Source organism: Suricata suricatta, chromosome 8 (assembly GCF_006229205.1).
Source record: "Suricata suricatta isolate VVHF042 chromosome 8, meerkat_22Aug2017_6uvM2_HiC, whole genome shotgun sequence".
Taxonomy (NCBI): Eukaryota; Metazoa; Chordata; class Mammalia; order Carnivora; family Herpestidae; genus Suricata; species Suricata suricatta.
The window spans coordinates 91308938-91334881 of NC_043707.1; the positions used below are offsets into that span (position 1 = coordinate 91308938).

The 25944-nt window shown below is 36.2% G+C and overlaps 1 protein-coding gene across 3 annotated transcripts in view; it reads right to left on the minus strand.

Moving 5' to 3' along the window:
* The window catches only part of ALG6 (ALG6 alpha-1,3-glucosyltransferase), a 64741-nt gene that overhangs the window by 22962 nt on the left and 15835 nt on the right, over window positions 1–25944 (minus strand). For 2 of the 3 annotated variants that reach the window (XM_029948336.1, XM_029948335.1), the window contains exons 3-9: window positions 22342–22426; window positions 9420–9509; window positions 8022–8110; window positions 5659–5741; window positions 4973–5052; window positions 1316–1501; window positions 604–739 (exon numbers count right to left, since the gene is read on the minus strand). In XM_029948336.1, coding sequence (XP_029804196.1) covers window positions 604–739; window positions 1316–1501; window positions 4973–5052; window positions 5659–5741; window positions 8022–8110; window positions 9420–9509; window positions 22342–22426 — 749 coding nt within the window. The remainder of the gene's footprint in view (window positions 1–603; window positions 740–1315; window positions 1502–4972; window positions 5053–5658; window positions 5742–8021; window positions 8111–9419; window positions 9510–22341; window positions 22427–25944) is intronic. The other variant, XM_029948337.1, reaches the window with a different exon arrangement.

The following is a 25944-nucleotide window of genomic DNA, read 5'->3' on the forward strand; positions in this document are numbered from 1 at the left end:
ATGTACTAGAAAATGCCAGCTAAGCTAGACTATATACTGGATTAAATAACTGGCAAGGAATGACTGCAAGGAGTGCAGTTGACATTACTATTCCTCTTGTGTCTCGGACATGAAGTCCCCAGGGGTCACGGCACAGGTAGTGAAACAAGAAAAGCGCGAGAAGAAAATTTTGGATTTTTTTAAATGTTTATTTATTTGGAGGGTGTGAAGGGGCAGAGAGGGAGACAGAAGATCCAAAGTGGGCTCTGCACTGACAGCTGAGAGCCTGATGCAGAGCTTGAACTTACAAACCACAAGATCATGACCTGAGCCAAAAGTCAGATACTCAACGGATTGAGCCACTCACATACTCCAGTGAGAAGAAAGTTTTTTTGTTTGTTTAAATGTTTATTTACTTTGAGAGAGAGAGAACGTGGGGGAGAGGCAAAGAGGGGGAGAGAGAGAATCCCAAGCAGATGCTATGTAGCACCAAGCCCAACACAGGGCTCGAACTCACAAACCGTAAAGTCATGACCTGAGCCAAAATCAAGAGTCAGGCTCAAACAACTAAGCTCAACGGTCTAAGCCACCCAGGTTCCCTAAGAACAAAGTTTTTAAACATACCTCAAATAATCCACGATCAACTGGGAAGAGTCTTCTTAGAACCTGCAGCGTTTGCTCCGTTTCTGTACAGAATGGCAGCCAGCAGAGAATGAAGGAAGCCACAACTGTACAGGCTAGCTTAATTAACAGTACAAACCTAGAACAAAAACAAGGTGACCAGTAGACAAGGAAAGGTTAATAATTCTAAGAAATTAGTCTTAGTCTCTCTAAAGATAAATACAAATTTATAGTAATGATAAATCTATGGTACTAAAAAAGGTTTAATATGGGAGTCTAGTCAAATCAGAATTAAGCAATTCACAATTATTAAGACACATGCCTCTCTAACAAAAAGACTACCACCATCTTAATTAATATTTAATTCAGATGCCTTTCCAATGCAGCCATGAAGGAAAAGTCAAATTTGGATGTATTTCTAATAAGTATAAAATGTAATATGCTCTAAATGGAAGAAATCCTACAGCAGTGCTCTAACAAGCCAATTCACATTACTTCCAGTAAATTTACATTGATCAAAATTTCTCTAGGTAGGAAGATTTAAAATAAAATAATATAGAACATGACTTAATCTCCCTTCCAACTCACCCCACAGCCAACACATTAATAAGAAGTTACCTAAAGGTAACATGAAAGATCAACTTCTCCCTAGTAACTATGCCAAATAAATTCTCTGAAGTAATTTTTAAAATTCTATAGTGTAAAAGCCACTTACCCCTTTCCTTTCAGGCCTTTTTTAAAACACTTGCCAAGTAAAAAGCAAAAAAATGGCAAAGAGTGGTAAAGTTCCATCTGTTTATAATTTATAGCTAAGCAAAATGCCAATGAGCCCAGCAGGTCCCAGTCACAAGATACTCCAAGAACACCCCACAGAGCAAAGCCAAGACTCACGGAATTATATATGTTCCTGTGTCAAGGAAATTATCTCAATAATTAAAATAGATCTTCCATTTTATAGAATATATTTCTTATGTGATTTTAAACTAATATATACAGTGAAAGCTATTTCTAAACAGAAATGGAAAGTATCGAAGTGATAAACTCATTTGAAACTGTATATAATGGCCTCAAATATATCAACTGCTAAAAAGAGCAACAGGTTTGTTCATATTTAAAAGACCACGAAGTAGTTACACATAGCACTGTTTCTACTAGACTATTTCACACTACTATTATAGTAACAAACCAAAATCTAGACAAGAAAACAATGCTCCAAAGTAAATCACACACTGATATCACTGTAGTTCCTCTACAACATGCATCAATATAGTAAGTTAAAATATGTCCTTGATCAGAAATAACCTTATTATAGTAAAACAGCATTACAATTAGGTTTTTCAGCTCAAATGTAGCTGTGCACTCATGTTTGCCCTCCTCTCCTTCCCAAGACCCCCTTAAAATGACAGGGGGGAAAAATGATAGGAACCTTTTTAAAGTAAATATTCACAGCTGTAAAGAGAAGAGAAAGCTGGGTTACAACAGATAAATATTTCAACGCACTTCTAGAATACAGAAAGGACACAGAAGCAGTAACAAATAAAATAGGACGGAAGAAGCCAGAGCTTAGAAAATGCATAGGGGAGGTCCAAGCAAGAAGCCAATCTACTCTGCAAGCCCCTAGAAAACTCAGGAAACACCATGTAGGTTAGGGTGCTTGAGTAACTTGTTGGAAAGAAAACAGGAGGATTACGTGAAAATGCCTAAATGGAGAGGTCAAATCCCATCTTGCTCCTGTGTAGAGATTATCTGGCAACCAAATATTTACCACCACTACCCCAGCCCCCACCCCAGGCAACAGAAAGAATATGTCTCCAAAGAAATGGAATCAATTATAAACACTAAGTACACTAGGGCAGAAGTGAACACTACAGTGCCAAACTTCCACATTCTGACACTTAACGACCCCAAAAGTGTACTGGCCAGCTCCTTGCCCACTCACCTTACGGTGGGCCAAATACAGAGAATTCACATACAGCTTTCTCTTCTGTCTTATTCTTAAATGAGAATAGATACACTAGGATGAGACAGAGATTTAAGAAAAACTTATGACAAGAAAAAGAACCAAAATGAAAAGGCAGAAAAATCTGACCCTAGAAGACTGGACATAATTCAGGAAATAGTAGAAAAAAGAGTAAATTCACATTTCATAGAGAATTAACAAAAGAGATTTAACAGAAGCATTAGAGGTAAAGTCAAGATACTCTTCTAAATCATAAAACAAAAGACAAAGAAATGCTCAACACAGAGATGAAAGCTCTAACATTTGTCTAATAAGCTCAAGGAAGAATGAAGTGAGAAAATCATCAAACAGAATTTCCCAGAACTCAAGAACATGAGTGTTCAAAATAAATGATGCGTAGAGTATCCAAAACAATTGTCACAAATACCTATGCCTCAACAAATCATTGTTAAATTTCAGAGCTCAAAAAAGTAAAGAATAGTTAAGAGTAGCAGCAGCAGCAAGAAAAGATAATAATAGCAATAATACTCATATGGAGCTTACTATCACCCAGGTACTGTTTTAAATGCTATAAATAATAAAATCCATTTAATTCTCAAAACAAGCACACAAAGGGTGGTACCTGGCTGGCTCAGTCAGAAGAGCATGCAACTCCTGATGAGATCAGGGTCATGAGTTCCAGACCCATGTTGTATAGAGTAGAGATTACTTAAATAAATAAATAAACTTAAAAAAAAAGCACACAAAGGGTAATTATTATCCCCATTTAATAAATGAGGAAGTAAATACATAGTAGTTAAAACAATGTGTCCCCACAAAATTACATAATCCCAAAAGCTTCAAGAGTTTGATTTTAATCACAGAGGAGACACAAATTCATCAGAATGGTTAAAATGAAAATGGCCAACAACTGGTGAAGATAAGCACATGGAACACGCATGTCATTTCTAATAAGAGTGTTAATTGGCATACCATGCTTAAAAAGCATTCAGGAATACTTAAAATTAAACATGTGCATATACTATAATTCTGCAATTTCTCTCAGAAAAAAATATATCTATATGTGTACAAAAAGACATTTACAAGACTGTTCGTAGAAGCGTATCATCATAGCCAAAACCTGGAAACAATCCAAATGTCTATCGGTAACAGAATTATCCGTATTCACTCAATGGAACACATAGCAATGTAAGTGAACAAACTATAGCTACACACAACTACATGAAAAACTAACAAACAAAATGTTGAACCAAAAACACCAAACACAAAGGAATACCTATTACGTTGTCTCTTTTATATAAAGTCCAGAAGAGGGGGGAAACTAAACTACAGTGTCATTAGTTGATATATGGCGATCTTTGGGAAAGGAGGAGAGAGAAGTACTTGGGAGCTGTACAAGAGCAGATTTGGGATCCTGGCAGCATTCTATTTTTTGACACTGGTAATCGTTGGTCAGTGCACAGAGATACACGTTTATATTTTGCGCATTTTTCTGTATGAGTGTTACATATTGAAGTAAATATAGTTTTTTAAATCCTGTAAACAAATTTTTTCTTTGTTGTTCTTTTTTTATTTCAGTGTTCTTGATATTATCAGAGTATCAGATGGCCATTATCCCAGAATTCAAAAAACCCAAATTAAAAACTCAACTGGGAAAGTGGACAGAATAAAAACTCTGATTTAATCTTTTGTAAATCTTTTTACAAATACACATATTAATTTTGTTATAACTAAAACAGACTGCCATCAAAAGGAAAGGCTATTAATAAATCATGATGTTACGGATTATGTCTTTTTTTTTCCTTTTGGGACAGATAGGAACAGACAGCAATAGTTAATATATCAGAAGGCAAAATGGACAGCCATGTCCAGATTTTATCAACTTTTCTCTAAAATTTGTTTGAATGTTTCTTACTTTACATATCAAAAAATTACACACATAATATCCAAATATCTTTTAATTATTCAGTTTTAGTTCTCTGAAGCTTCCTGTGACCACTATCTGTTAGAGAAACATCTTGTTTTAAAATCAGAAAACTAGAAGACTGTTTCCTTTTTCAGTGTCAGATGACGTTTACAAGAGATAGAAGATATGTTACACGTCTTTAGAATTAGGAGAGCATAACCATACTTGGCACTCTTTTTCCAGGTCTCCAGAAGAGCTCCTCAGTGACCAACATTCTGCTCCCAAGCCAAAAGGTATTAAAAACAAAAGCAATTCTACTTTCAACAAACCTGTACTTTACCCTTAAAGTAAAAGCTTGGTGAAAAGATTCTATTATATTATTGTGAAAAACAGTTTAAATAATCAAGTACCCTAGCAAATTTGACATTACTGGATGAACATTATACACCCTGAGCCTAGATCTCAAAATATGCATCTGATTTCATTTCTAAATTAGTAAAGGATACTGAAAATGTCCATAGTCGATAAGAATAAGACCTGGATACAGCAATATGCATAATACATTAGCAATCTGTAAAGAAAAACACTGTGAAATAAGAAAGTCATGTTACTCAAATCAAACAGAGTAAAACTGCTATTTCATGGAACACAGCAAATGGTCCCCTCTCACCTTGTTATTGATCAAAATATTCTATTTTGATAAATTCTCCAAACACTGATGTTTTCATGAAAGTAACGTAAGATATACCTCAGTAAATAAGGGGAAAAAAATCACTAACAGGTGTTTGTCAGAGAAGGCACTTTTAGATAGACAAATCAAAGAAGTTAATCTAATGACTAACCTGTATAAAATAACCCAAAGGAGTATCTGTTAAGTGGGAATAAGACAATATACACCGACTTTTCAAAACGCCTTCCTTCTCACAAACCAACTCAAAATTCAGATTTACCAGTAAAGCCATAAATTCAGAATGCTGTGTAATCCAGCAGTACATAACTTCTAAATCCCAGGCATCTTTTTACTACAGTTAAATGTAGCAATTATTAGTCTAAGGTAAGTTTAATTGACAAAAGAATCATCATTCTACAGTAGCCTATTCCCCAAAAACATGGCTTCTGAAAGTTCTATACTTTAATAGTGAAGGTAATAAAACATTTCAGAGATGAAAAGTCAGGTTACTTTAAAACTTACCTTTTTCTTAGTTGAGATTTCTTTTAAACAACAACTGTATAAAACCACTGCTGGTATGTAAATCAGCAAGTCAGCAATTAGCACTGAAAAACCAAGCAAATATTTTAAATATGGGTCCGTCAGGATTTACAATAACCTATGCAGTGCCATCCTCCACCCCCTCCAACCCTGAGCGGGAATTCTGTTAACAGGGGGCTCTCACCTACTCTGGACAAAGACTTTACACAGCTTGCCCTGTCCATTCCCTTCACTGGTACCTAATTTCAATTGTTATGGTGCCACAACTATCATTAAGAGTCTCTTAATTTTCTCTAATAAATTCACACATTAAATCAATTAGATGAATCCAAAATTAATTCCCTCCCTGGTGGTCTAGTGGTTAGGATTCGGCGCTCTCTCGCAAAATTAATTCCCTCTTTGCTCTGACTTAGACTTAAATATTAAGGATACTCAAATCAAAGGAAAACAACATTTTTTTTTGGCCAGTATCTGTATACTCCAGATTTTCTGGTGTGAAGTATACTTTAAATGAGGGAATTCATACAAGAATCCTTTCTAAATGTTAATATTTATAAAAACTACATAACTTTTACTAATTAATGCATATAAAGAGTTTGACAGACCCAGGTGAGGAGGAAACTGAAAAAAAAAAGTTAAAAACATTCATAATTTATACTGTTCAATTCTTTTAGAACAAAGAAATACATTAAGTTCCTCAACAGTATAACACAGCTAACCGACAAGCCTATTTTTTTTTCTTGTTCCACACTAGTGTCCAGAATAAGGTAAATGATAGTAAACTGTCAATTTTAGAAGCATGCAATCTATTTTCAGCTCCAGATGCCACATTTAAGATGACACTGACAAAATGGAACATATTCAAAGAAGCACAACCAGAGGCCTCAAACCATAATCACATTCAACAAGCTGGCCATCTAAGAAAGAGCTAATGTATCTAAGAATATTTAACCTGGAGAAGAGGTGACTTCAAATGTCTGTAGGCTGTTAGGTATACAAAGGATCAGACTTGTCTATGTAGCCCAAGGGAAACAGAACCTAAAATGACAAGTAGAGGTTCAACATAAAGAGGAAATGTTTAATGACTGGGGCCCTCTGAAAATATAATAGACTGTTTCTAAAGGTTGTGAGCTCCCAGATATAGGTGTTCAAAGCTAAATAATCCTCCAGTGAGTATACAGTTCAGAGAGGAGTAAAGCACTGTGGTGAAAGGAAAGTGGTATAGCAGAGGGAAAGACAGGCAAGACAGATTATCTCTTGGGCCTCAGATTTCATGAGTGGATAAATGATAAAGAGAACAAACTCTAACGAAATTCAGACTACTTAAGGAAAAGGCCAAGACAGAGCATTAAAGTCAAAATCATGTAAAGCTTTTAAAGAAATCTAATCTTATTACTTTCAAGCTCTTAGAACAGCACACAATACATGCTCAATAAATATCTGTTGAATGGATTATTTAGTTTAGCAAAAATGCACAGCAACACAATTTGTAAGATATAACCAAAAGGTTTACTTTAAGAAAAAGGTGAGGAGTACCTGGATGGCTCAGTCGGTTAAGCGTCAGTTCAACTCTTGATTTTGGCTCAGGTCATGATCTCATGACTTGAGTTTGGGCCCCGTGTCAGGCTCTACACTGACAACACAGATCCTGTTTGGGACTCTGTCTCCCTCTCTCTCTCTCTGTCCCTCTCCTATTCACCTCTCTCTCAAAACTAAACATTAAAAAAGAAAGAAAAGAAGGTGAGGAGCGCCTGAGTGGCTCAGTCGGTTAAGCGTCCAGCTTTGGCTCAGGTTATGATCTCACAGTTCATGGGTTTGAGCCCCGCGTCAGGCTCTGTGCTGACAGCTAGCTCAGAGCCGGGAGCCTGCTTCAGATTCTGTATCTCCCTCTCTCTCTGACCCTCCCCTGCTCGCTCTGTCTCTCAAAAATAAAAAAAAATAAAATAAATAAAAAAACAATAAAAAAAGGTGAAAGAGATTTGGAATGAAGACATTAATGCAGTAGCTAAACAACTAATACTTATGGCTATCTGACCTCAAGTCAGCTATGAGCATCACTCAACTGTGCCTCTACCTCCTCAGATGAAAGGATAATAATAGTATTTAGCTCATTTGGGTACTGAAAGATTTGAGATAATAATAAATGTAAAGCACCCATAATTATTTCTATTCTCTTGTTTTTCAGCTTACAAATACATTTGATCATGTATTATACATATATATGTATACATATAGTTACACAATATTAAAAGTCAGTAGGAATAATAGAATTTTTTATCCTTTTGTTCAAAATTTTTTTAAAAATCAAAATTTGCTTTGAAAACCAACACCTATTGCTCTTTTACCTGTGGTCCGCATGAAGAGCTTATGTGCCTGACTTTCATATCCATGTGATGTATGGAGGGCAATCCAGTCTGGATTGATAAACTCTGCCCTGAAAATCAAAGCATATATAACATATACAGTATTACTCATTCCTTTTAGCCATAAGAACGTCTGAAGACATAGGAATCTATTTCAAGTGGCCATTGTTTTTATGCTTTATTCTTTTTATTTAACATGTAAAACTGACTTCAGCCATAACACGGGATCCACCTCACTCACCTTCCAAGAAAACCCTGTAACATGTCACAAAAATCCCTACCTTCACAATTCTTTCAGTATAAACACAATCATGTGTCACATTTGACTTATTAAAAACATACTTTGTAAAAGACAATATGCTGGTATTGACTAAGGATGTTTCATAGTTTATAATCTTCTCAGTTATAACAATCAGCAATAAATCCTTGCATTAAACTAAATATAGTTGTTAAAGACAAATTAAATTTTCAACCATATTATGTTACTCTGAACACTATAAAGTATATCTGATTATGATGAACTTTAGGGACTTATTTTCAACCCAGGAAGCTAATTTTTACAAAATATGAGTAAAGTAAAAATAATAAAACGAGTAAGATTTGAGTTTGGAAAGCAATATGAACAAGCTCCTCAAATTCTTGCTTGCACACTTCAAGCCTGAGCAAAATGGGGGCGCCTGGATGGTTCAGTCAAATATCTTACTTATGATTTCGGCTCAAGTCATGATCTCATGGTTCACGAGATGGAGACCCATGCAGCCCAGAGCCTGCCTGAGATTCTCTCTCTCACACTCTCTCTGCCCATCCTCCACTTACGCTATCTCTCAAAAGAATTAAAAATAAACATTTTTTAAAAAAAGCAAAACTGAGTCTCCACCAAACATAAGTTTCATAATCTTCTATAAACTATACCATTTCTTTAAAAGAGAAGGAATTCCATCCTTGATCTTAAATCATAAGTGAAACACCACAGTAATTAGAGTTTCTAACTTGACATGTTAGTCAGAATACCATTTGGACCTCTATCTTTTCCATTTACTGAGGATCATTCCATAAAAAAAGCTTTCCTATACACAACTAACCATATTAGATATATTTGTCAGTAGTCCATGCATAATTGGTAGTATCTGTGCTTCAAAACAAAGGTAGACTTTTACATTTCTTTCTAGCCTATCCTCCAAAGAAATTATGGAAATGATCAAACTTTGACAGTTAACTTACTTACAACCTGACTGCAAAGGTATAGCGCTTTACAAACTGCAATACAAAAGTAGGTACAAACGATCTGTCCTCTATTCAACAAAGACAGATCACACTGTTTCTTACTAAACATGTTAAGGGCATAAACATTCAGAGTTACATTGAAGACAAAAAACTTACACATATGCACATAAAAGACTATGATAGGCTGTAAGAGGTGGATAATCCAGTCCCCAATACTGTAAATTGTTATCACTGCTGTTGAAATACCTGGGGGAAAAAAAGAAAGCAACATTCCATTAATCAATATTCAAGAAACAGACTTGTAATTTAACATCTCATTTAATTAAAATGAAAAAATGTTATGCCAGATGAAAAATATTCATCTAAACTTCTGTCTTTTCCCCTTCAGTTAAAATTTTTTTGTGAAATCACAATTAAAAGTTTTTGAGTAAAGTAATAATTTACTATCTAAATAAACCAAGACACTCTTGATAGTAAAAGAAGAAATTATTGATAATTTTTAAGCCTTAACAAGAAATGCAAACCAAGATTGTCCCTGGTAAACCAGAATTTTTCATCTAAGTCAATGATATATATGCATATATACAACAAAAAAACATGCAACAGAAAAGACAATTTACTTCTGATGCTCTAACAAATTAAAGAAACAATATAAAATCACATTTTAAAAACATTAAAAAAATCAGGAGCGCCTGGCTGGCATAGTCAGTGGAGCATGCAATTCTTGATCTTGAGTTCTGAGTTTGAGTTCCATGTTGGGTGTAGAGATTACTTCAAAAAGTTAAAAAATCAGGGCACCTGGGTGGCTCAATGAGTTGAGCATCCAACTTTGGGTCAGGTCATGATCTCATGGTTTGTGAGTTGAGCCCCAAATCTAGCTCGCTGATGTCAGCCTGTCAGCGCATAGCTCACTACAGATCCTCTGTCCCACTCTCTATCCCTCCCCCACTTGCTCTCTCCCAAAATATATATTTAAAATTAAAAATAAAGTTTAAAAATCAGTATCAAAGAATATACAAAGATTTGGTTTATGGAAAGAGAAATACCTCATGAAACAGGCAGACTTTTAATAAGACTTTGAAAACAATTCAACCAACTTATAATGAGAGCCTATAACATGCAAAATTCTGTGAACTGGGGAAGAAAACTACGTCTAACATTCATGAATTAATAGGCTCCTGCAGTTGGCCAGAATGGGAAGGTACTATATAGAAATACTATGACTAAAGAAGCGAAAACTAAGTTTTCATAAACAGGTTTCTTAATTACATACTTTATAACGAAGCAGTTTGTTCTATTCAACTTATTTTCTCAGTCCTGAGAATAATTTACAGTAATGAAGACCAAACTACATAACCTACAAATAACCAGTGTCCATAATCCTGTTTCAAATGGGTCACAACTGGGGCACCTGGGTGGCTCAGTCAGTTGAGCATCCGACTTCAACTCAGGTCATGATCTCGCGATTCGTGGGCTCGAGCCCCGTGTCGGGCTCTGTTCTGACAGCTAGTCAGAGCCGGGAGCCTGTTTTCAGATTCTGTGTCTCCCTCACTCTCTGACCCTCCTCTGCTCACACTGTCTCTCAAAAACAAACAAATAAATAAATAAAAATAAATAAAAAGCATTAAAAATTGGGTCATAATTTCTTGGTGTTATAATGTCTTACTTTGGGATTACAATTTTGTTTTAAATGAACATTCAATCCCATTAAATAGTCTATTGTTCATCTCCAGAAGGTCTGTTTTACTTAGTGTTAGTCATGTGAAATGTTGGTTTGTGTGGAAAAGCTGGGAGCTAATAAAATGATCAAGGCATGCTAGACAGCCGAGAGATCTGGGCATAGGGTACTACAGTATGTACCATCTGGTGGCAGTTGTCCACTCCAGCAATAACATCCATGTGAACCATCCTAGGTCCTATATCTGGCTGAAACTTGAAGCCAAGAGGCAGTGAATCCAAGAATTTCCAGGTTAGTTGGAATCCCTTTTGACAGCTTAAATCTGGCAATCTCAGCCAGGCCAACAGTGGAGACCAGAGGATTTACTTCTCTGGTGCCCTCTGAAGACAAGCACCAATTGTGTTATTTCCAAATTCACCTCACTTCCAGGCACTATGACTTCCAGACGCATGGGCATTAAGTTTTGTTGTATCTACCTCAGAGTTGTTGAAGGATTAGGTTAAATATATAAAGCTGTTAAATCACTGCCTGATACACAGAAATATATGATAGTAGTTCTGAGTATTAGCCACAAAACTAATGGGATGTATTTAGCAACGGAAAACCACTCTGACCAACACAATTTCATTTGGTTTTCTGCTTCTTATAAAACAAAAGCTATTTTTTTGTTTACTCTAATCTTAAGATCCTCTGGAGATAAGTAAAAGAGGCAATGACAGTAAAGTGTAAGCATGCAAAGATACATGTTAACAGTAAAGTCACTCGATGGATTGGGAAGAATGACAGGGCTAACAACCTTGCTCCAAATTCTTATGGAAATGTACAAATAAGAGAGGAATGTATTCAAATTTATTCAAATTACTGGAAATGTTTCCAGTAAAGCTTCAAAATCTACTAGTAGAAACAAAGCAACCAGTTACTTCTCCTGCCTTATATATTTTAGATATAGCTGAAAAGTTGTGCAAGTGCTATTTACATGTTGAAATGTATTTTACCCATGAATTCCCACATAATATCAGCTAGATGTTTTGTCAGAAAAAAATTGGCTACCATGCAAATTATGAAATTACATTCAAGAGTGTTATATTGAAGCCAGTGGTAGGCTCAGTTGGTTAAGCGTCTGACTTCAGCTCGGGTCATGATCTCATGGTTCATGGGTTTGAGCCCTGCATCCAGCTCTGTGCTGACAGCTCAGAGCCTGGAGCCTGCTTCAGACTGTTTCCCTCTCTCTCTGCCCCTCCCCTGCTTGCTCGCTCTTTCACACTCTCGCTCTCTCTCAAAAATAAATAAATGTTAGAAAAAATTTTTAAACAGTGTTATCATTAACTTCAAGATACAATTTTTTTTTAATGTTTATTTTTGAGAGACAGACAGAACGTGAGCAGGGGAGCAGCAGAGAGAGACAGAGACACAAACAGAAGCAGGCTTCAGGCTCTGAGCTGTCAGCATAGACACAAGGTGTGAGATCATGACCTGAGGCCAAGGTCAGATGCTTAAACAACTGAGCCCCCCAGGCACCCCGTGATACAATTTTTTCTAATACACAACTCAGAGTCATGGGTATTTTTAAGTTTATTTATTTTTGAGAAAGAGTGGGCATGAGGGCACTCAAGCTGGGGAGGGACAGAGAAAAGGAGAGAGAATACCAAGTGGGCTCTGTACTAACACCGCAGGGCTCGATCTCACAAACCATGAGATTGTGACCTGAACCAAAATTAAAGTTGGACACTTAACCAAGTTACTCAGTCACCCCCAAAAATTATACTTTAAGGAGAAATAGTTGCAAATTTACATAAGAATTTCAACAATAGTTCAAAGAATTTCTATACATCAAAATGTAAAATTTTTATATGACAAGATACCTTAAGAAAAGTTTAAAGACATGAAAAATAGGAAGAAAATACTTTATACATACATACACACAAGAAAAATGATTAAAATGTAGAATACTGTTGTAGCAAACAGACCTAAAGATCATCCTCATGAACCTCATCTCCTATTGTTCATGCCCCTGAATGTATACAATCCCTCTTGAGTGTGCAAGACCTGTGACTTGCTTGTAACTGACAGAATATGGCAAAGGTGATAGATGTCACTCTTGTGCTTACGGTTTATGTATATGTAAGCGTCTGTCTTGCTATCAAGTGTGCCAGAGACACTCTATTTCACTGACTTCGAAGAAGCAAGCTGTCATGTGTTAATCAGTGATCATACTGGAGAAGCCACATGGCAAGAAACTACAAGTAGACTCTGGGAGCTGAGGGTAGCATCCAACAAGAAACTGAAGTCCTCAGTCTTGTAGATGCAAGGGAATTAATTCTGCCAACAACCTGAGGTACCTTGGAAATGGTTCCTTCCCCAGCTGAAACTCTGATGAGACTAGAACCCCAGATGACAACTGGATTGCATGCAGCCTTCTTGAGGCTCTGAGCAGAATATCAAGCTAAGCCATGCCCAGACTTTAGACCTAAAAAAAAAGTTGTGTGATAAAAAAATGTGTGTTTAAGTAATTACCATTTGTGGTCATTTGTTAACATGGCATAAAAAATTCATATACAGTAGTCCTCCCTTACCCACAGTTTCACTTTCTGTGATTGCCGTGACCAGTAATTAACTGCAGTCTGGAAGCAGGTTGTCCTCCTGACATAACATCAGAAGGTCAACAGTAGCTTAATGCTACATCACAATGTCCATGTCATTCATTGCACTTCATTTCAGGACACAGACATTTTATTATCTTATGTCATCACAAGAAGAAAGGTGAGTACAGTCCAGTAAGATATTTTGAGATAAACACTTTCCCATAACTTTGTTAAATACATGGTTATAAGTGTTGTATTTTATTGTTAGTTATCATTATTAATCTCTTACTGTGATACTTTATGAATTAAACTTTATCATGCATAGGAAAAAATAAAGCCTATAGGGTTTGGTGCTATCCCGTAGTTCTAGGCATCCACTGGGGGTACTGGAACTTATGCCCCATGGATACTGGGCAACTATTGTAACTTTATTTTAAAACCATACAAATTAGGGGCGCCTAGGTGACTTGGTTAAGCATCCGACTCTTGGTTTTAGCTCAGGACATGATTTCATGGTTTGTGAGGTAGAGCCCCACATTGGGCTCTGTGCTGACAGTGTGGAGCCTGTTTGGGACTCTCTCTCCCCCTTTCTCTGTACCCTCTACTACTTGCACTCTCTTTCTGTCAAAATAAATAAATAAACATTTAAAAATAAATAAATAGGGGCAACTGGGTGGCTTAACTTTTGGTTTCGGCTCAAATCATGATCTCACAGTTGGTGAGATCGAGCCCCACGTTGGGCTCTGCGCTGCCAGCATGAAGGCTGCTTGGGATTCTCTCTCTCTCCCTCTCTCTGCCCCCACCCTACTCATACCGTCTCTCTCAAAATAAATAAACTTTGAAAATAGATAATTAAAAATAATATAAAATATCGGGCGCCTGGGTGGCTCAGTCAGTTAAGCGTCAGACTTTGGCTCAGGTCATGATCTCATGGTTCATGGTTTGAGCCCCACATTGGGCTCTGTGCTGATAGCTCAGAGCCTGGAGCCTGCTTTGGATTCTGTGTCTCTTTCTCTCTCTGCCTCTCCCCGGCTCATTCTCTGTTGCTCTCTATCTCTCAAAAATAAATGAAAACGTTAAAAAATTTTTCTTTTAAATAATATGATAAAAATCAATAAATAAAACCATACAAATTATTACAAAAAGGATCTGCAACCCACTGAAAACAGGGAAAGATATGAATATGTAATCTTCAGAAGAAGTACACTGATCAGCAAATATATTTAAAAATGTTAAATGTCACAAGTACTCAAGGAAATGGAAATTTCAAAAGTCTGGGGTTATTAAGTATTGATAAACATATATAGAAAGAAGATATTCTCGTGTTGGTATCCATTAAAACTGTCTACTTCAGAGATTCCACTTCTAAGAATCTATCCAAAAAACACACGTGAACAGGGAAAATATAGTTTATTTAATCATTCCCCTACTAAGAGAAAATTTATAGTGTTTCAGATTTCTCATTACTATAAACAATGCTGAAATAAACAGCCATGCCCACCAATTCTCTTGATTTATAAAATTGTGATTTTGTTTAGAAAACAACAAGCTCAGGGTAAGTGGACTCTTTCCTTAGACCCAGGTATAAATCAGACCTGCACTGAGCCAAGCATTGCTTTTTATTAATGATTGCTTTACAGTTGGGAAAGATTTTGCTCCTTGACAAAAAGAGAGGTAAAAGGAGGTATTCCTATTATTCCGGCCTTGAGCATGGCTGTATAAAGTTACAACACTTGTAGTCTGACAGTCATCTACTGACTATGAAGTGGAAAGACTGAGGATGAAAAGCTGACATGCCAAGAAGAAAAACTGGCAGAGAGGAAGAATGAGGAAAGCCTGAGTCCCTGATTGCTATTACTGAAGCACTCTACCAGCATTACAATGACCTACTTCTGGAGATATTAAAATTATTTTATTGCCTAAATTATTATTACTCAGGTTTTCTATTACTTTATGCCAAAGTACTGATCGTACATATAAGGAATTTTCATTATAAAACTTATTTATAAAATTAAAGAAATTAGTTCTATTTTATTACAATAACATAACGAATACATAATTAAAAGTTTGCCTTTAATTTAAAATTATTTAATTATTAAAACTAACACTTTTAGGGGCACCTGGGTGGCTCAGTCGGTTGAGCGTCCGACTTCAGCTCAGGTCATGATCTCACAGTTTGTGGGTTCGAGCTCCACATCAGGCTCTGTGCTAACAGCTTGGAGCCTGGAGCCTGCTTCAGATTCTGTGTCTCCCTCTCTCTCTGTTCCTCCCCTGCTCGTGCTCTGTCTCTCTCTCAAAATAAATAAAGATTAAAAAAAAAAACTAACACTTTTAAAGTTAACATGACCATCCTGATATCTTTTTCTTTTTTTAAGTAGACTCCACAGCCAGAGTAAAGCTCAATGCGAGGCCTGAACTCACAACACTGAGATCAAGACCTAAGCTAAGATCAAAAGACAGACCCTTAACTGACTGAACCACTCAGGCACCCCTCCTCATATCATCATATTTTAAAAAACGATTTCACTTGAAAGAGTTTTGACAAATTACACTATAGCTAACTTTCCAGGTAAAAAGAGAAAGACTTCACTATTGGAAAACTGAAGCAAAAAAAAAAAAAATCACACCATTTAAACATCAATCTGTAACAGATCAGTCAGTTTCTCTTAGAACTGCCAGGTGTACATTTTTGGTTTTCTAGTCTATCCACACATAAAGAGAAAATTTCTGACATTTATTATACTAAATCATATTTCTTAAATTTCTTATGAACATCATGAAGTATTGCATGATCAACTCATGATAAATCATATTTCTTTATACCATATGTCTCTGTTTCTAAGCCTACCATTCAGGATTCTCATGGTACCCACTCCTTAATAAAAATTTCAAAACTATAAAAATTACTACCAAGATTACTTCAGACATATAATAATACTTAAGGCTCACAGATCATGGTTAAAACTGAATCACATAATTATATCTGAGGTATACACCGTCTGGTTTTTAACAAAGAAAAAGAATGAAAATGTATCTGTATTGTCAACTCTTGATTATCTGGGCCAAAGTAGGAGACAATTGACATGGAAAACTGAAAACTGAGATAGATCAGAATAACCTACTCTGAATTAAGATTATATTGTCATTCCTGAAATTAATGTTTTCACTACCTAACATTAAGCCAAAAGGTACAACTTATCACTTTTCTCTAATCTTTCAATACTAAATATCACAATTATTTTTGTATCAAAACCTGTTAAGAAGGGGCGCCTGGGTGGCTCAGTCGGTTGAGCGTCTGACTTTGGCTCAGGTCATAATCTCACGGTTCATGGGTTCGAGCCCCGCATTGGGTTCTGTGCTGACAGCTAGCTCAGAGCCTGGAGCCTGTCTTTGGATTCTGTTATCTCCCTCTCTCTCTGATCCTCCCCTGCTCATGCTGTCTCTCTCTCTCAAAAATAAGTAAAACATTAAAAAAAGTTAAAAAAATAAAAACCTGTTAAGAAGTACTTACAAGAGAACAACCAAAAACACAATTATCTTATCTGTGTAATTTTTACAAAGAAATAAAAAAGAATTACAAGACTCAAAAACAATGGGCTGGTTTCCCTCAGCAAGCATTACCTTATTCTATCAAGCAAGAGAAAAATACATTAAAATGTACTAATAATTAAAACAGTGATACTCAATAGTTAAGTCACTATACGAGGAGGGGCACCTGGGTGGCTCACTTGGTTAAGCAGCCGGCTCTTGGTTTTGGTCATGATCCCACTGGCTTGAGAGTTGGAGCCCCAGATCTGACTCCAGGCTGACAGTACAGAGACTGCTTGGGATTCTTTCTCTCTCTGCCCCTCCCCTCTTTCTCTCTCAAAATAAATAAAATTATTTTAAAAATCACTGTATGAGGATATGAAAGATGCTCAAAATAGTACAGTGTATACTGCCAAATATTTGGCTGATCTCTATTTGAATGCTCTCTGACTAGGGTACAGCCAACCTATTAATAGGGAGCACTCAATATGACATCCATGTGTGAAACTCTCTCTAAAATAAATTATATAAAAGCAGTGATCAAGAACAAAGAACCCTAAAATGTTTATGGATCTACAAAAGACCCCAAATAGCCAAAGCAATCTTGAGAGAGTATAAGGCTGGAAGTATCACACTCCCTGATTTCAAATTATCAAAGCTATAGTAATCAAAACAGTATGGAGGCGCCTGGGTGGTTCAGTTGGTCAAGTGTCCAACTCTTGATCTCAGCTCAGGTCATGATCTCACAGTTCATGAGTTCGAGTCCCATATCAGCTCTGCACGATGCTTGGGATTCTGCCTCTCCCTCTCTCTGCCCCTCCCCCATTCATTCTCTCTTGCTCTCTTGCTCTTCCTTCTCTCTCAAAATAAATAAACTTAAAAAAGTAAAAGAATTAGGGATGCTCAGTCTGTTAAGTGTCTGACTTTGGCTCAGGTCATGATCTCGCAGCTCATGAGTTCAAGCCCCACATCGGGCTCTGTGCTGACAGCTCAAAGCATAAAGCCAACTTCGTATTCCGTGTCTCCATTTCTCTCTGCCCCTCCCAGGCTTGCATTCTGTCTCTCTCTCAAAAATAAGTAAACATTAAGAAAAAAAAAAGAATTGGTGCTGAATTCAATGGCTAAGCAAATTCATTCAAGGATATATGAAGTAAAATAATCTATTTCAATAGAAATACATTTCCAACAAAATGTTTCTTATTAAAAAAAAAAAACAGTATTGTACTGGCATAAAACAGACACATAGATCAATGGAACAGAAGACAGCCCAGAAATAAACCTATGCATATATGGTCAATTAATCTATAAAAAAAGAGGCAGTCTCTTCAAAAATGGTATTGGGAAAACTGGAGAGCAACATGCAAAAGAATAAAACTGGACATCTATCCTACACCATATACAAAAATAAATTAAGAATGGATTAAAGACGACTATAAGACCTAAGACTATAAAACTACTAGATGAAAACATAAGCATAAGCACTTTGACATTGGTCTGAGCACTATATTTTTGGACCAGTATCATAAGGCAAGGACAACAAAAGCTAAAAAAAACAAAACCAACGCAAATGGGATTACATCAAACTAAAAGCCTTTGCACAGTGAAGGAAAACAACAATGAAACAAAAGGGCAGCACCTGGCTGGTTCGGCTGGTAGGGTGTGCAACTCTTTATCTTGGGGTTGTGAGTGTGAGCCCCATGTCAGTTAGGTGTAGAGACTACTTAAAAATAAAATATTAAAAACAAACAAAAAAACAGAACAAAAAAGGCAACCTACTGTATTTGGAAACCATATATCCACTAAGCAGTTAACGTCCAAAATATATAAAGAACTTAATCAAAAAACAACCCAATTAAAAAACTGGCAGAGTTCAGCTCTGGGTGTTACATGTAAGCGATGAACCACAGGAATCTATGCCCAAAACCAAAAGCACACTGTACATACTGTATGTTGGCTAATTTGACAATAAGTTATATTTTTAAAAAATGGACAGAGTACTTGAATTGCCATCTTTCTAAAGAAGACACACAGACAGCCAACAGACATATGAAAAGATGTTCAACATCACTAATAATTGGAAAAATGCAAATCCAAATCACAATGAGATATCTCATCATACCAGTCAGACTGGCTAATCTAATATCACAAAGACAAGAAACAAGTGTTGGCGAGGATGTGGAGAAAAGGGAACTCATGAACTTCTGGGAATGTAATTTGGTCCAGCCACTGCAGAAAACTGTACAAAGGTTCCTCAAAAAGTTAAAAATAGAACTAGCATACGATCTAGCAATTCCACTTCTAGGTATTTATCCAAAGAAAATAAAAGCACCAATTTGAAAAGATACATGGACCCCTATGTTCATTATAGCATTATTTACAATAGCCAAGATAACCTACGTGTCCATTACTAAATCAATGGACAAAGAAAATGTTATATACAAGCAAATCTTTTTTTTTTTAAGTTTATTTATTTTTGAGAGACAGAGAGAGACAGAGCATGAGGAGGGGAAGGGCAGAGAGAGAGGAATACACAGAATCTGAAGCAGGGTACAGGCTCTGAGCTGTTAACACAGAGCCTGACGCGGGGCTCAAACTCACGAACTGTGAGATCATGACCTGAGCCAAAGTCGGCCGCTTAACTGACTGAGCCACCCAGGTGCCCCTATACAAGTAAATCTTGAATAACGCAGAGGTTAGTGGCCCCAAGCCCAACATAGTTGAAAATCCACGCATAATTTCTGATATCCCAGAACTTAACTACCAATAGCCTGTTGACTGAAAGCTTTACCAATAACATAAGTAGTTGATTAATACTTATCTTGCATGTTATATGTATTACATACTGTATTCTTACAATAAAGTAAGCTAGAGAGAAAAAAATGTTATTAATATCATAAGAAAGAAATATACATTTATAGTATTGTACTATACTTATTTTAAAAATCCACATATAAGTGGACCTCAGTAGTTTGTTCAAACCTGTGTTGTTTAAGGGTCAGCTGAATATATACAGTGGAATATTACTCAGCCACAAAACAAGAACAAAATCTTGCCATTTGCAACAACATGAATGGACCTAAAGAATATTATGTTAATTAAATAAAATAAGTCAGACAGAAAAAGACAAATACTGTGTGATTTCAGTTATGTATGGAATTTAGAAAACAACTGAACAAACAGATTCATATAGACAGGAAACAAATTGTTGATTATCAGAGTGGGAAGGGATTGTAGGGTAGACAAAATAGGTGAAGAGGATTAACAGGTACAAACTAGTTATAAAATAAGTTAAGGGAGAAAAGATTGAGTTCTTTGTGTGCAATCTTTCATTTATGCATGTAAGAGGGTTGTCTTTTTTTTTTTTAATGTTTTTACATTGTAGTACTTGTTTTGCTTGCTGGTGGTGTTTGCTTATTCAATACATTCCGTCAAGGACAGAAATTACATGCTGTTTTTTTGTTTTTTTTGGTTTTTTTCCCCCCTAGGAAGTGTGTCTTGGGTTTTTCCCTTATTATTTTCATTACTTTTTTTTCCTCTTCTTTTTTTGGTGGTGGGGGTGGTTATGTTTAAATGAAGTTGCTTTTACAACACCAAAGACTTAATCATCCATTTCCATATATAAATGTAGCTACTTTTTTGCATGGGCCTCAAGTATACTGTAGTATAGAGGTGGAATTTAAGGAAAGGTATTAAGCAGGCTGTGTTTTAGCTTGTGGGCAAGTAATAAATTGTATCAGGTATCTTGAATGTATCATAGACAAGCTGCTATATAACGATTGCCACTTCAGATAGCTGTGAAATTAGGTGATTAACTAGTTGTTACTTAACCTTCTAATTTCTGTATAAGTCTAATTACATGAAATACAAGTTGGGGTTTTGATTTTTTTACTTTGCTTTTCTGTTTGGAGTGTAATTGTAACTACTGTAGTGTAAATGATGGAAAATAATTGCATATGTTAAAAAAATAAATAAGCAGGAAAAAAAGGAAAAAAATAAGTTAAGGGATGTAATGTACAGCACAGGGAATATACTCAATAATACCCTAGTAAGTTTGAATGGTGACGGTGATTAGACTTATAATCGGGATCACTGCATAAGGTATAAAAATATCAAATCACTATGATGTACACCTAAACAGGATTCTGTGTGTCAATTATACTTCAATTTAAAAATAGGGGTGCCTGGGTGGCTCAGTTGGTTAAGCTTCCGGCTTTGGCTCAGGCCATGATCTCACGGTTTGTGGGTTCGAGCCCCCGTATCGGGCTCTGTGCTGACAGCTCAGAGCCTGGAGCCTGCTTCAGAATCTGTGTCTCCCTCTCTTTCTGCCCCTCCCCTGCTCGCACTGTCTCTGTCCCTCAAAAATAAATAAAAAACATTAATAAAAAAATAATAATAAATGTATTTTAGCATTGAAAAAAAGATATATACTTTCCTCACATAAATTCCATGAAATGGTTCATTTGGATTCTAAGGACTTGAATAAATATATCAGTATATAGGGGGGAAAAAAAGTGACCAAAGCAATCAACAGAACAATGTAAATAGTTTGTACAGCCAGTCTCTAATAAAATAATCTATTAGGCATCCAATAAGTCAGTCAGTAATGTCATCATTGTTATCACAATACATTTGATCAAGATGATACAGGCACAAATTTCTGCAAAGATATAACCACAGCTAACATTTCCTGGAGTTCATCTTGCTGCAGATACTAGTCTAAGTGTTTTACATGTATCATTTTATTCAATCCTCACAATAACCCAGTGAAATATGTATTCTATCATTTCCACTCTACAAGTGATAAAACCATGGAAAAAGGTCACACAGCCACAGCTAGTAGATAGTAGAGCAAGGATCTGAACTCAGGCAGTCTCTCTGGAGCATCTACACTCATCACCACTCAGCCACTGCTCTTTCACAGCTCATTCATTCCTTACAAAGACACTTTGCAAAACCACCAGAAAAAATATTGTTAGCCCAGGATGTTTCTTCAGTTTATATCCAAAGGAGCTTCTAAGGCGTATGGTGTTCTACCCTCAAAGTTCTTATCATATTCCAGCTGCTGAGTACATGGGTAACTTTCAGGAATATGAAACTTTAAAGATGAGCCTACAATATCTAGGGTAATACATAAGGGATATCAGTATACAGGAAAATGAGTATGCTAAAGAGGAATTGTATATCTTCCTTTCATATATATATATTCCTCTTATGTACATTTTTCTTCATATCTTCAAATAATCTGTATTAACTATGATAAACAATAAAATCAAGTTAAAATTATCCATACCATTGTTTGACCGGTAAATTAAAAGTAATTTCTTGCCAGTGCCTCTGAGCTTCATAATCACCAAACATAGGGGGTTTTCCAGCACCTAAGATGAAAGGTAAAAAGAGACACACAATAATATACTTTAATATATCAATGATTTTGTTTCCTCATGAAAAATTTCTTTAAAAAGTTTTTTAAGTTTATTTATTTTGAGAGAGAGAGTGAGAGCACAAGTTGGGAAGGAACACAGAGAGGGAGAAAGAGGGAATCCCAAGCAGGCTCCATGCTGTCAACACAGAGCCTGACACAGGCCTTGAACTCATGAACCATGAGATCATGACCTGAGATGAGCTCAAGAGTCAGATGCTTAACTGACCAAGCCACCCAGGCACCTCCAAAATTTTCTAAATTATATAGGCAGTGTAGGTTAAAGAAAAGAATCATAAAAATTATCAAAAACAGCAGAGATGAGGTCTGAATCCTAGCACTGTTAGCACACAAAGTGACTGTGTGACCTTGGACAAATTACTTAACCTTAGCACATTAAAAAAAGGAACTACCTAGAGAACTAGTGGGATATATAAGATAATGATATAAAATACCTACTAAAGGATGTGGCACACAGTAATCATTCAATAAATACAAGATATTATTAACATTAATTAATTAATGCTAATTTTAAAATATCCAATTTATTTTTACTTCACAAGATTGTCCACTAAGTATCATAAAACAATAAAAATTAGTATCTATGTTTTACAAAGGGCTTTTGCAAACTGAATATAAATAATAAGATTCAGTAGTGAACCAAAAGACTATATGTGATAAAGACATTAGCAGGGGTGCCTGGGTGGCTCAGTGGGTTAAGCATCTGACTTTGGCTCAGATCATGATCTCACAGTATGTGGGTTCTAGCCCCACAGTGGGCTCTGTGCTGACAGCTCAGAGCCTGGAGTCTGCCTCAGATTCTGTGTCTCCCTCTTTCTCTGACCCTGTCCCGCTCATACTCTGTCTCTGACTCTCAGAAGTGAATAAACCTTAAAACGAATGTTTAAAAAAGACAAAGACATTAGTTAGGTCAGGCTTTGCTGTCAAATGAATGATATAAAAACTGTCAGGCACAGTTTTTGTTATTTCAAAACAGAAAATACAGAATAATAGGTCCTTAATAATATGCTCCAGATACAACAATGAAGTAAGTATTTTTAGTATCGCTACTTTACAGCTGAAAAAAGAGGCAATGGTCACCCAGGCATCAAGTAGCAGAGTACGTATTTGAACCCAGGGAAACTGGCTCCATCATCCAGTTTTATATTCCTGGCAACCTGGTTAGGTAGGTTATTAGCCTAAATGACATAAAGTTAATTCCATTGAGGAAATACTAAACATCTACTATTTAGCTAGCAGGTGACTAAAAAGTTGTGAGAAGCACAGGTTTTTAAATCAGCAATTGAGAATCACATAGAAATATACTCGTTGACCCACTGGGAATTAATTAATGCCATGCTGTAGAATGATATACAAACATTCACTCAAATCAAAAAATTCACTCAAAAAACCCAGATTTTCTTCAGCTTTAGAAACTACATTAAATAAGGCCTTTGCATTTAAAGGCTATATTATACCAATATTCTTAAATGGCTAGCATCTCCACCCAAGGAGATAATCCCACCATTGAGATAATCAGGCAAAAAAGCAGATTAACACCTCCAAAGCATATATATAGAGTGTGACTATTAAAAGGAATTACGCACAGTACATAAACACATGTACATACACACATACACACCCCTCTGTCTCTCTCTCAAAAGATACCATATCTTTTGAAATATGGTTCATTTTTGTGTTCTCAGATGTAATGGGACCTAGTAGATTCTCAATGAATTACGTTGAAGCATAGATGTTGAGACAACCAGTGTGATATAGCAAAAACTTCAAGTTCAAGAGATTTGAAATTTTAAGTCCAATTTTCCACTTAACCAGATGTGCAACTGTGACATCAGTGATGGCAAACCAAGCAATTATGCCAACTAATTATAACACAATGCCCATTTATTGGTTCTTGCCCAAAACATCTTTAAGTAATTGTCTGACACTTTGAAATTCCAGGCTTCTGTTCATGCTGCTTATTCCCTACTTATGCATCCCTTCTATCAATTAATACCCAACCTTCAAGAATCATCTCAAAATTCCAAATCCTCCCTGAAACCTTCCCTTATAAATTAAAAACACATTGTTCACTGAGGCACCTAGATAGCTCAGCCAATTAAGCATCTGACTCTTGGTTTCAGCTCAGGTCATGATCTTAGTTTGTGAATTCAAGCCCCACGTGGGGATCTGTGTGGATGGCACAGAGCCTGCTTGGGATTGTCTCTCTCCCTCTCTCCGCCCCTCTCCTTCTCTCTCTCTCTCTCTCTCTCATTAAAAAAAAAAACACATTGCTCACTGATTATTGACTTTCATAATACTTGTATTTTCAGTATCACATATTTGGTCACATGACTATACTATTTTCTAACTGCTACCGAAGTAAGAATTTTAGTTCCCTATGGACACAAGAGAATGTGATTGTCCAGAGTTCAAAGGAAACATATTGCTAGGCATACAGTGCATACTTTCATTAAAAACGTATTTAATTGGGACACCTGAGTGGTTAAATGTCCAACTTTTGATTTTGGCTGAGGTCATCACCCTGTTCAAGCCCTTAGAGCATGGAGCCTGCTTGGGATTATCTCTGCCTCTCTCTCTCTCTGCCTCTCCCTTGCCTGTATGAGCTCCCTCTTTCTCCCTCTCTCAAACTAAGTAAACTTAAAAAAAAATCTTATTTAACTAAAATTAACCTGTAATTTAAAAAAAAAAAGATGGAAAAATATATCCCCAATGAATTGTGATTTTTGTATGTTTAATTTAAAGGATAGGAATGTGTGTGTATGCATGTGTGTGTGTGTTTAATATTTATTTTTATGAGAAAGAAAGAGACAGAGTATACGTGGGTAAGAGGCAGAGAGTGAGGAAGAAACAGAATCCAAAGCAGGCTTCAGGCTCCAAACTGTCAGCACAGAGCCCAACATGGGGCTCGAATCCACAAACCATGAGATCATGACCTGAGCCAAAGTCAGATGCTTAACTGACTGAGCCACCCAGGCACCCCTGTTTGTTTCTATTTTAAGGAATACAACCATAGTGTATGGTTTCTTTTGTGAGGGGACGGAACTGATTTCTATTTTATGTTTATTTTGCTTTTACTTGTTTAGCTCCACTGGAACAATAAAAGTCAGAGAGGATCTTAGTTAATTTCCTATACCTGAAAAAAATCCACCGATCTAGATTTTTCTGAAATTGCTCTAGACTTGTGGTCAATGTGGAAGAATTTATTACCATTCTCTAACAAATAGAAAAATGGATAATGACTCTCTTTAGGGTTGAAAAACAAGTTTCTATCCAGAGTCTGACCTACTTCAATAAATCCAGCTGACATTGGCTATGAAATTAGTACTTAAGTTTTTAAAACTGCTAAAGTGCCCTTAAAGCAACCCAGAAGGACAACCCAACTGTACCTATGGGAGTTTCACCTGGGAAGGACAAAAAGGATTCCTTCCATAGTGATTAATTCTACAAATT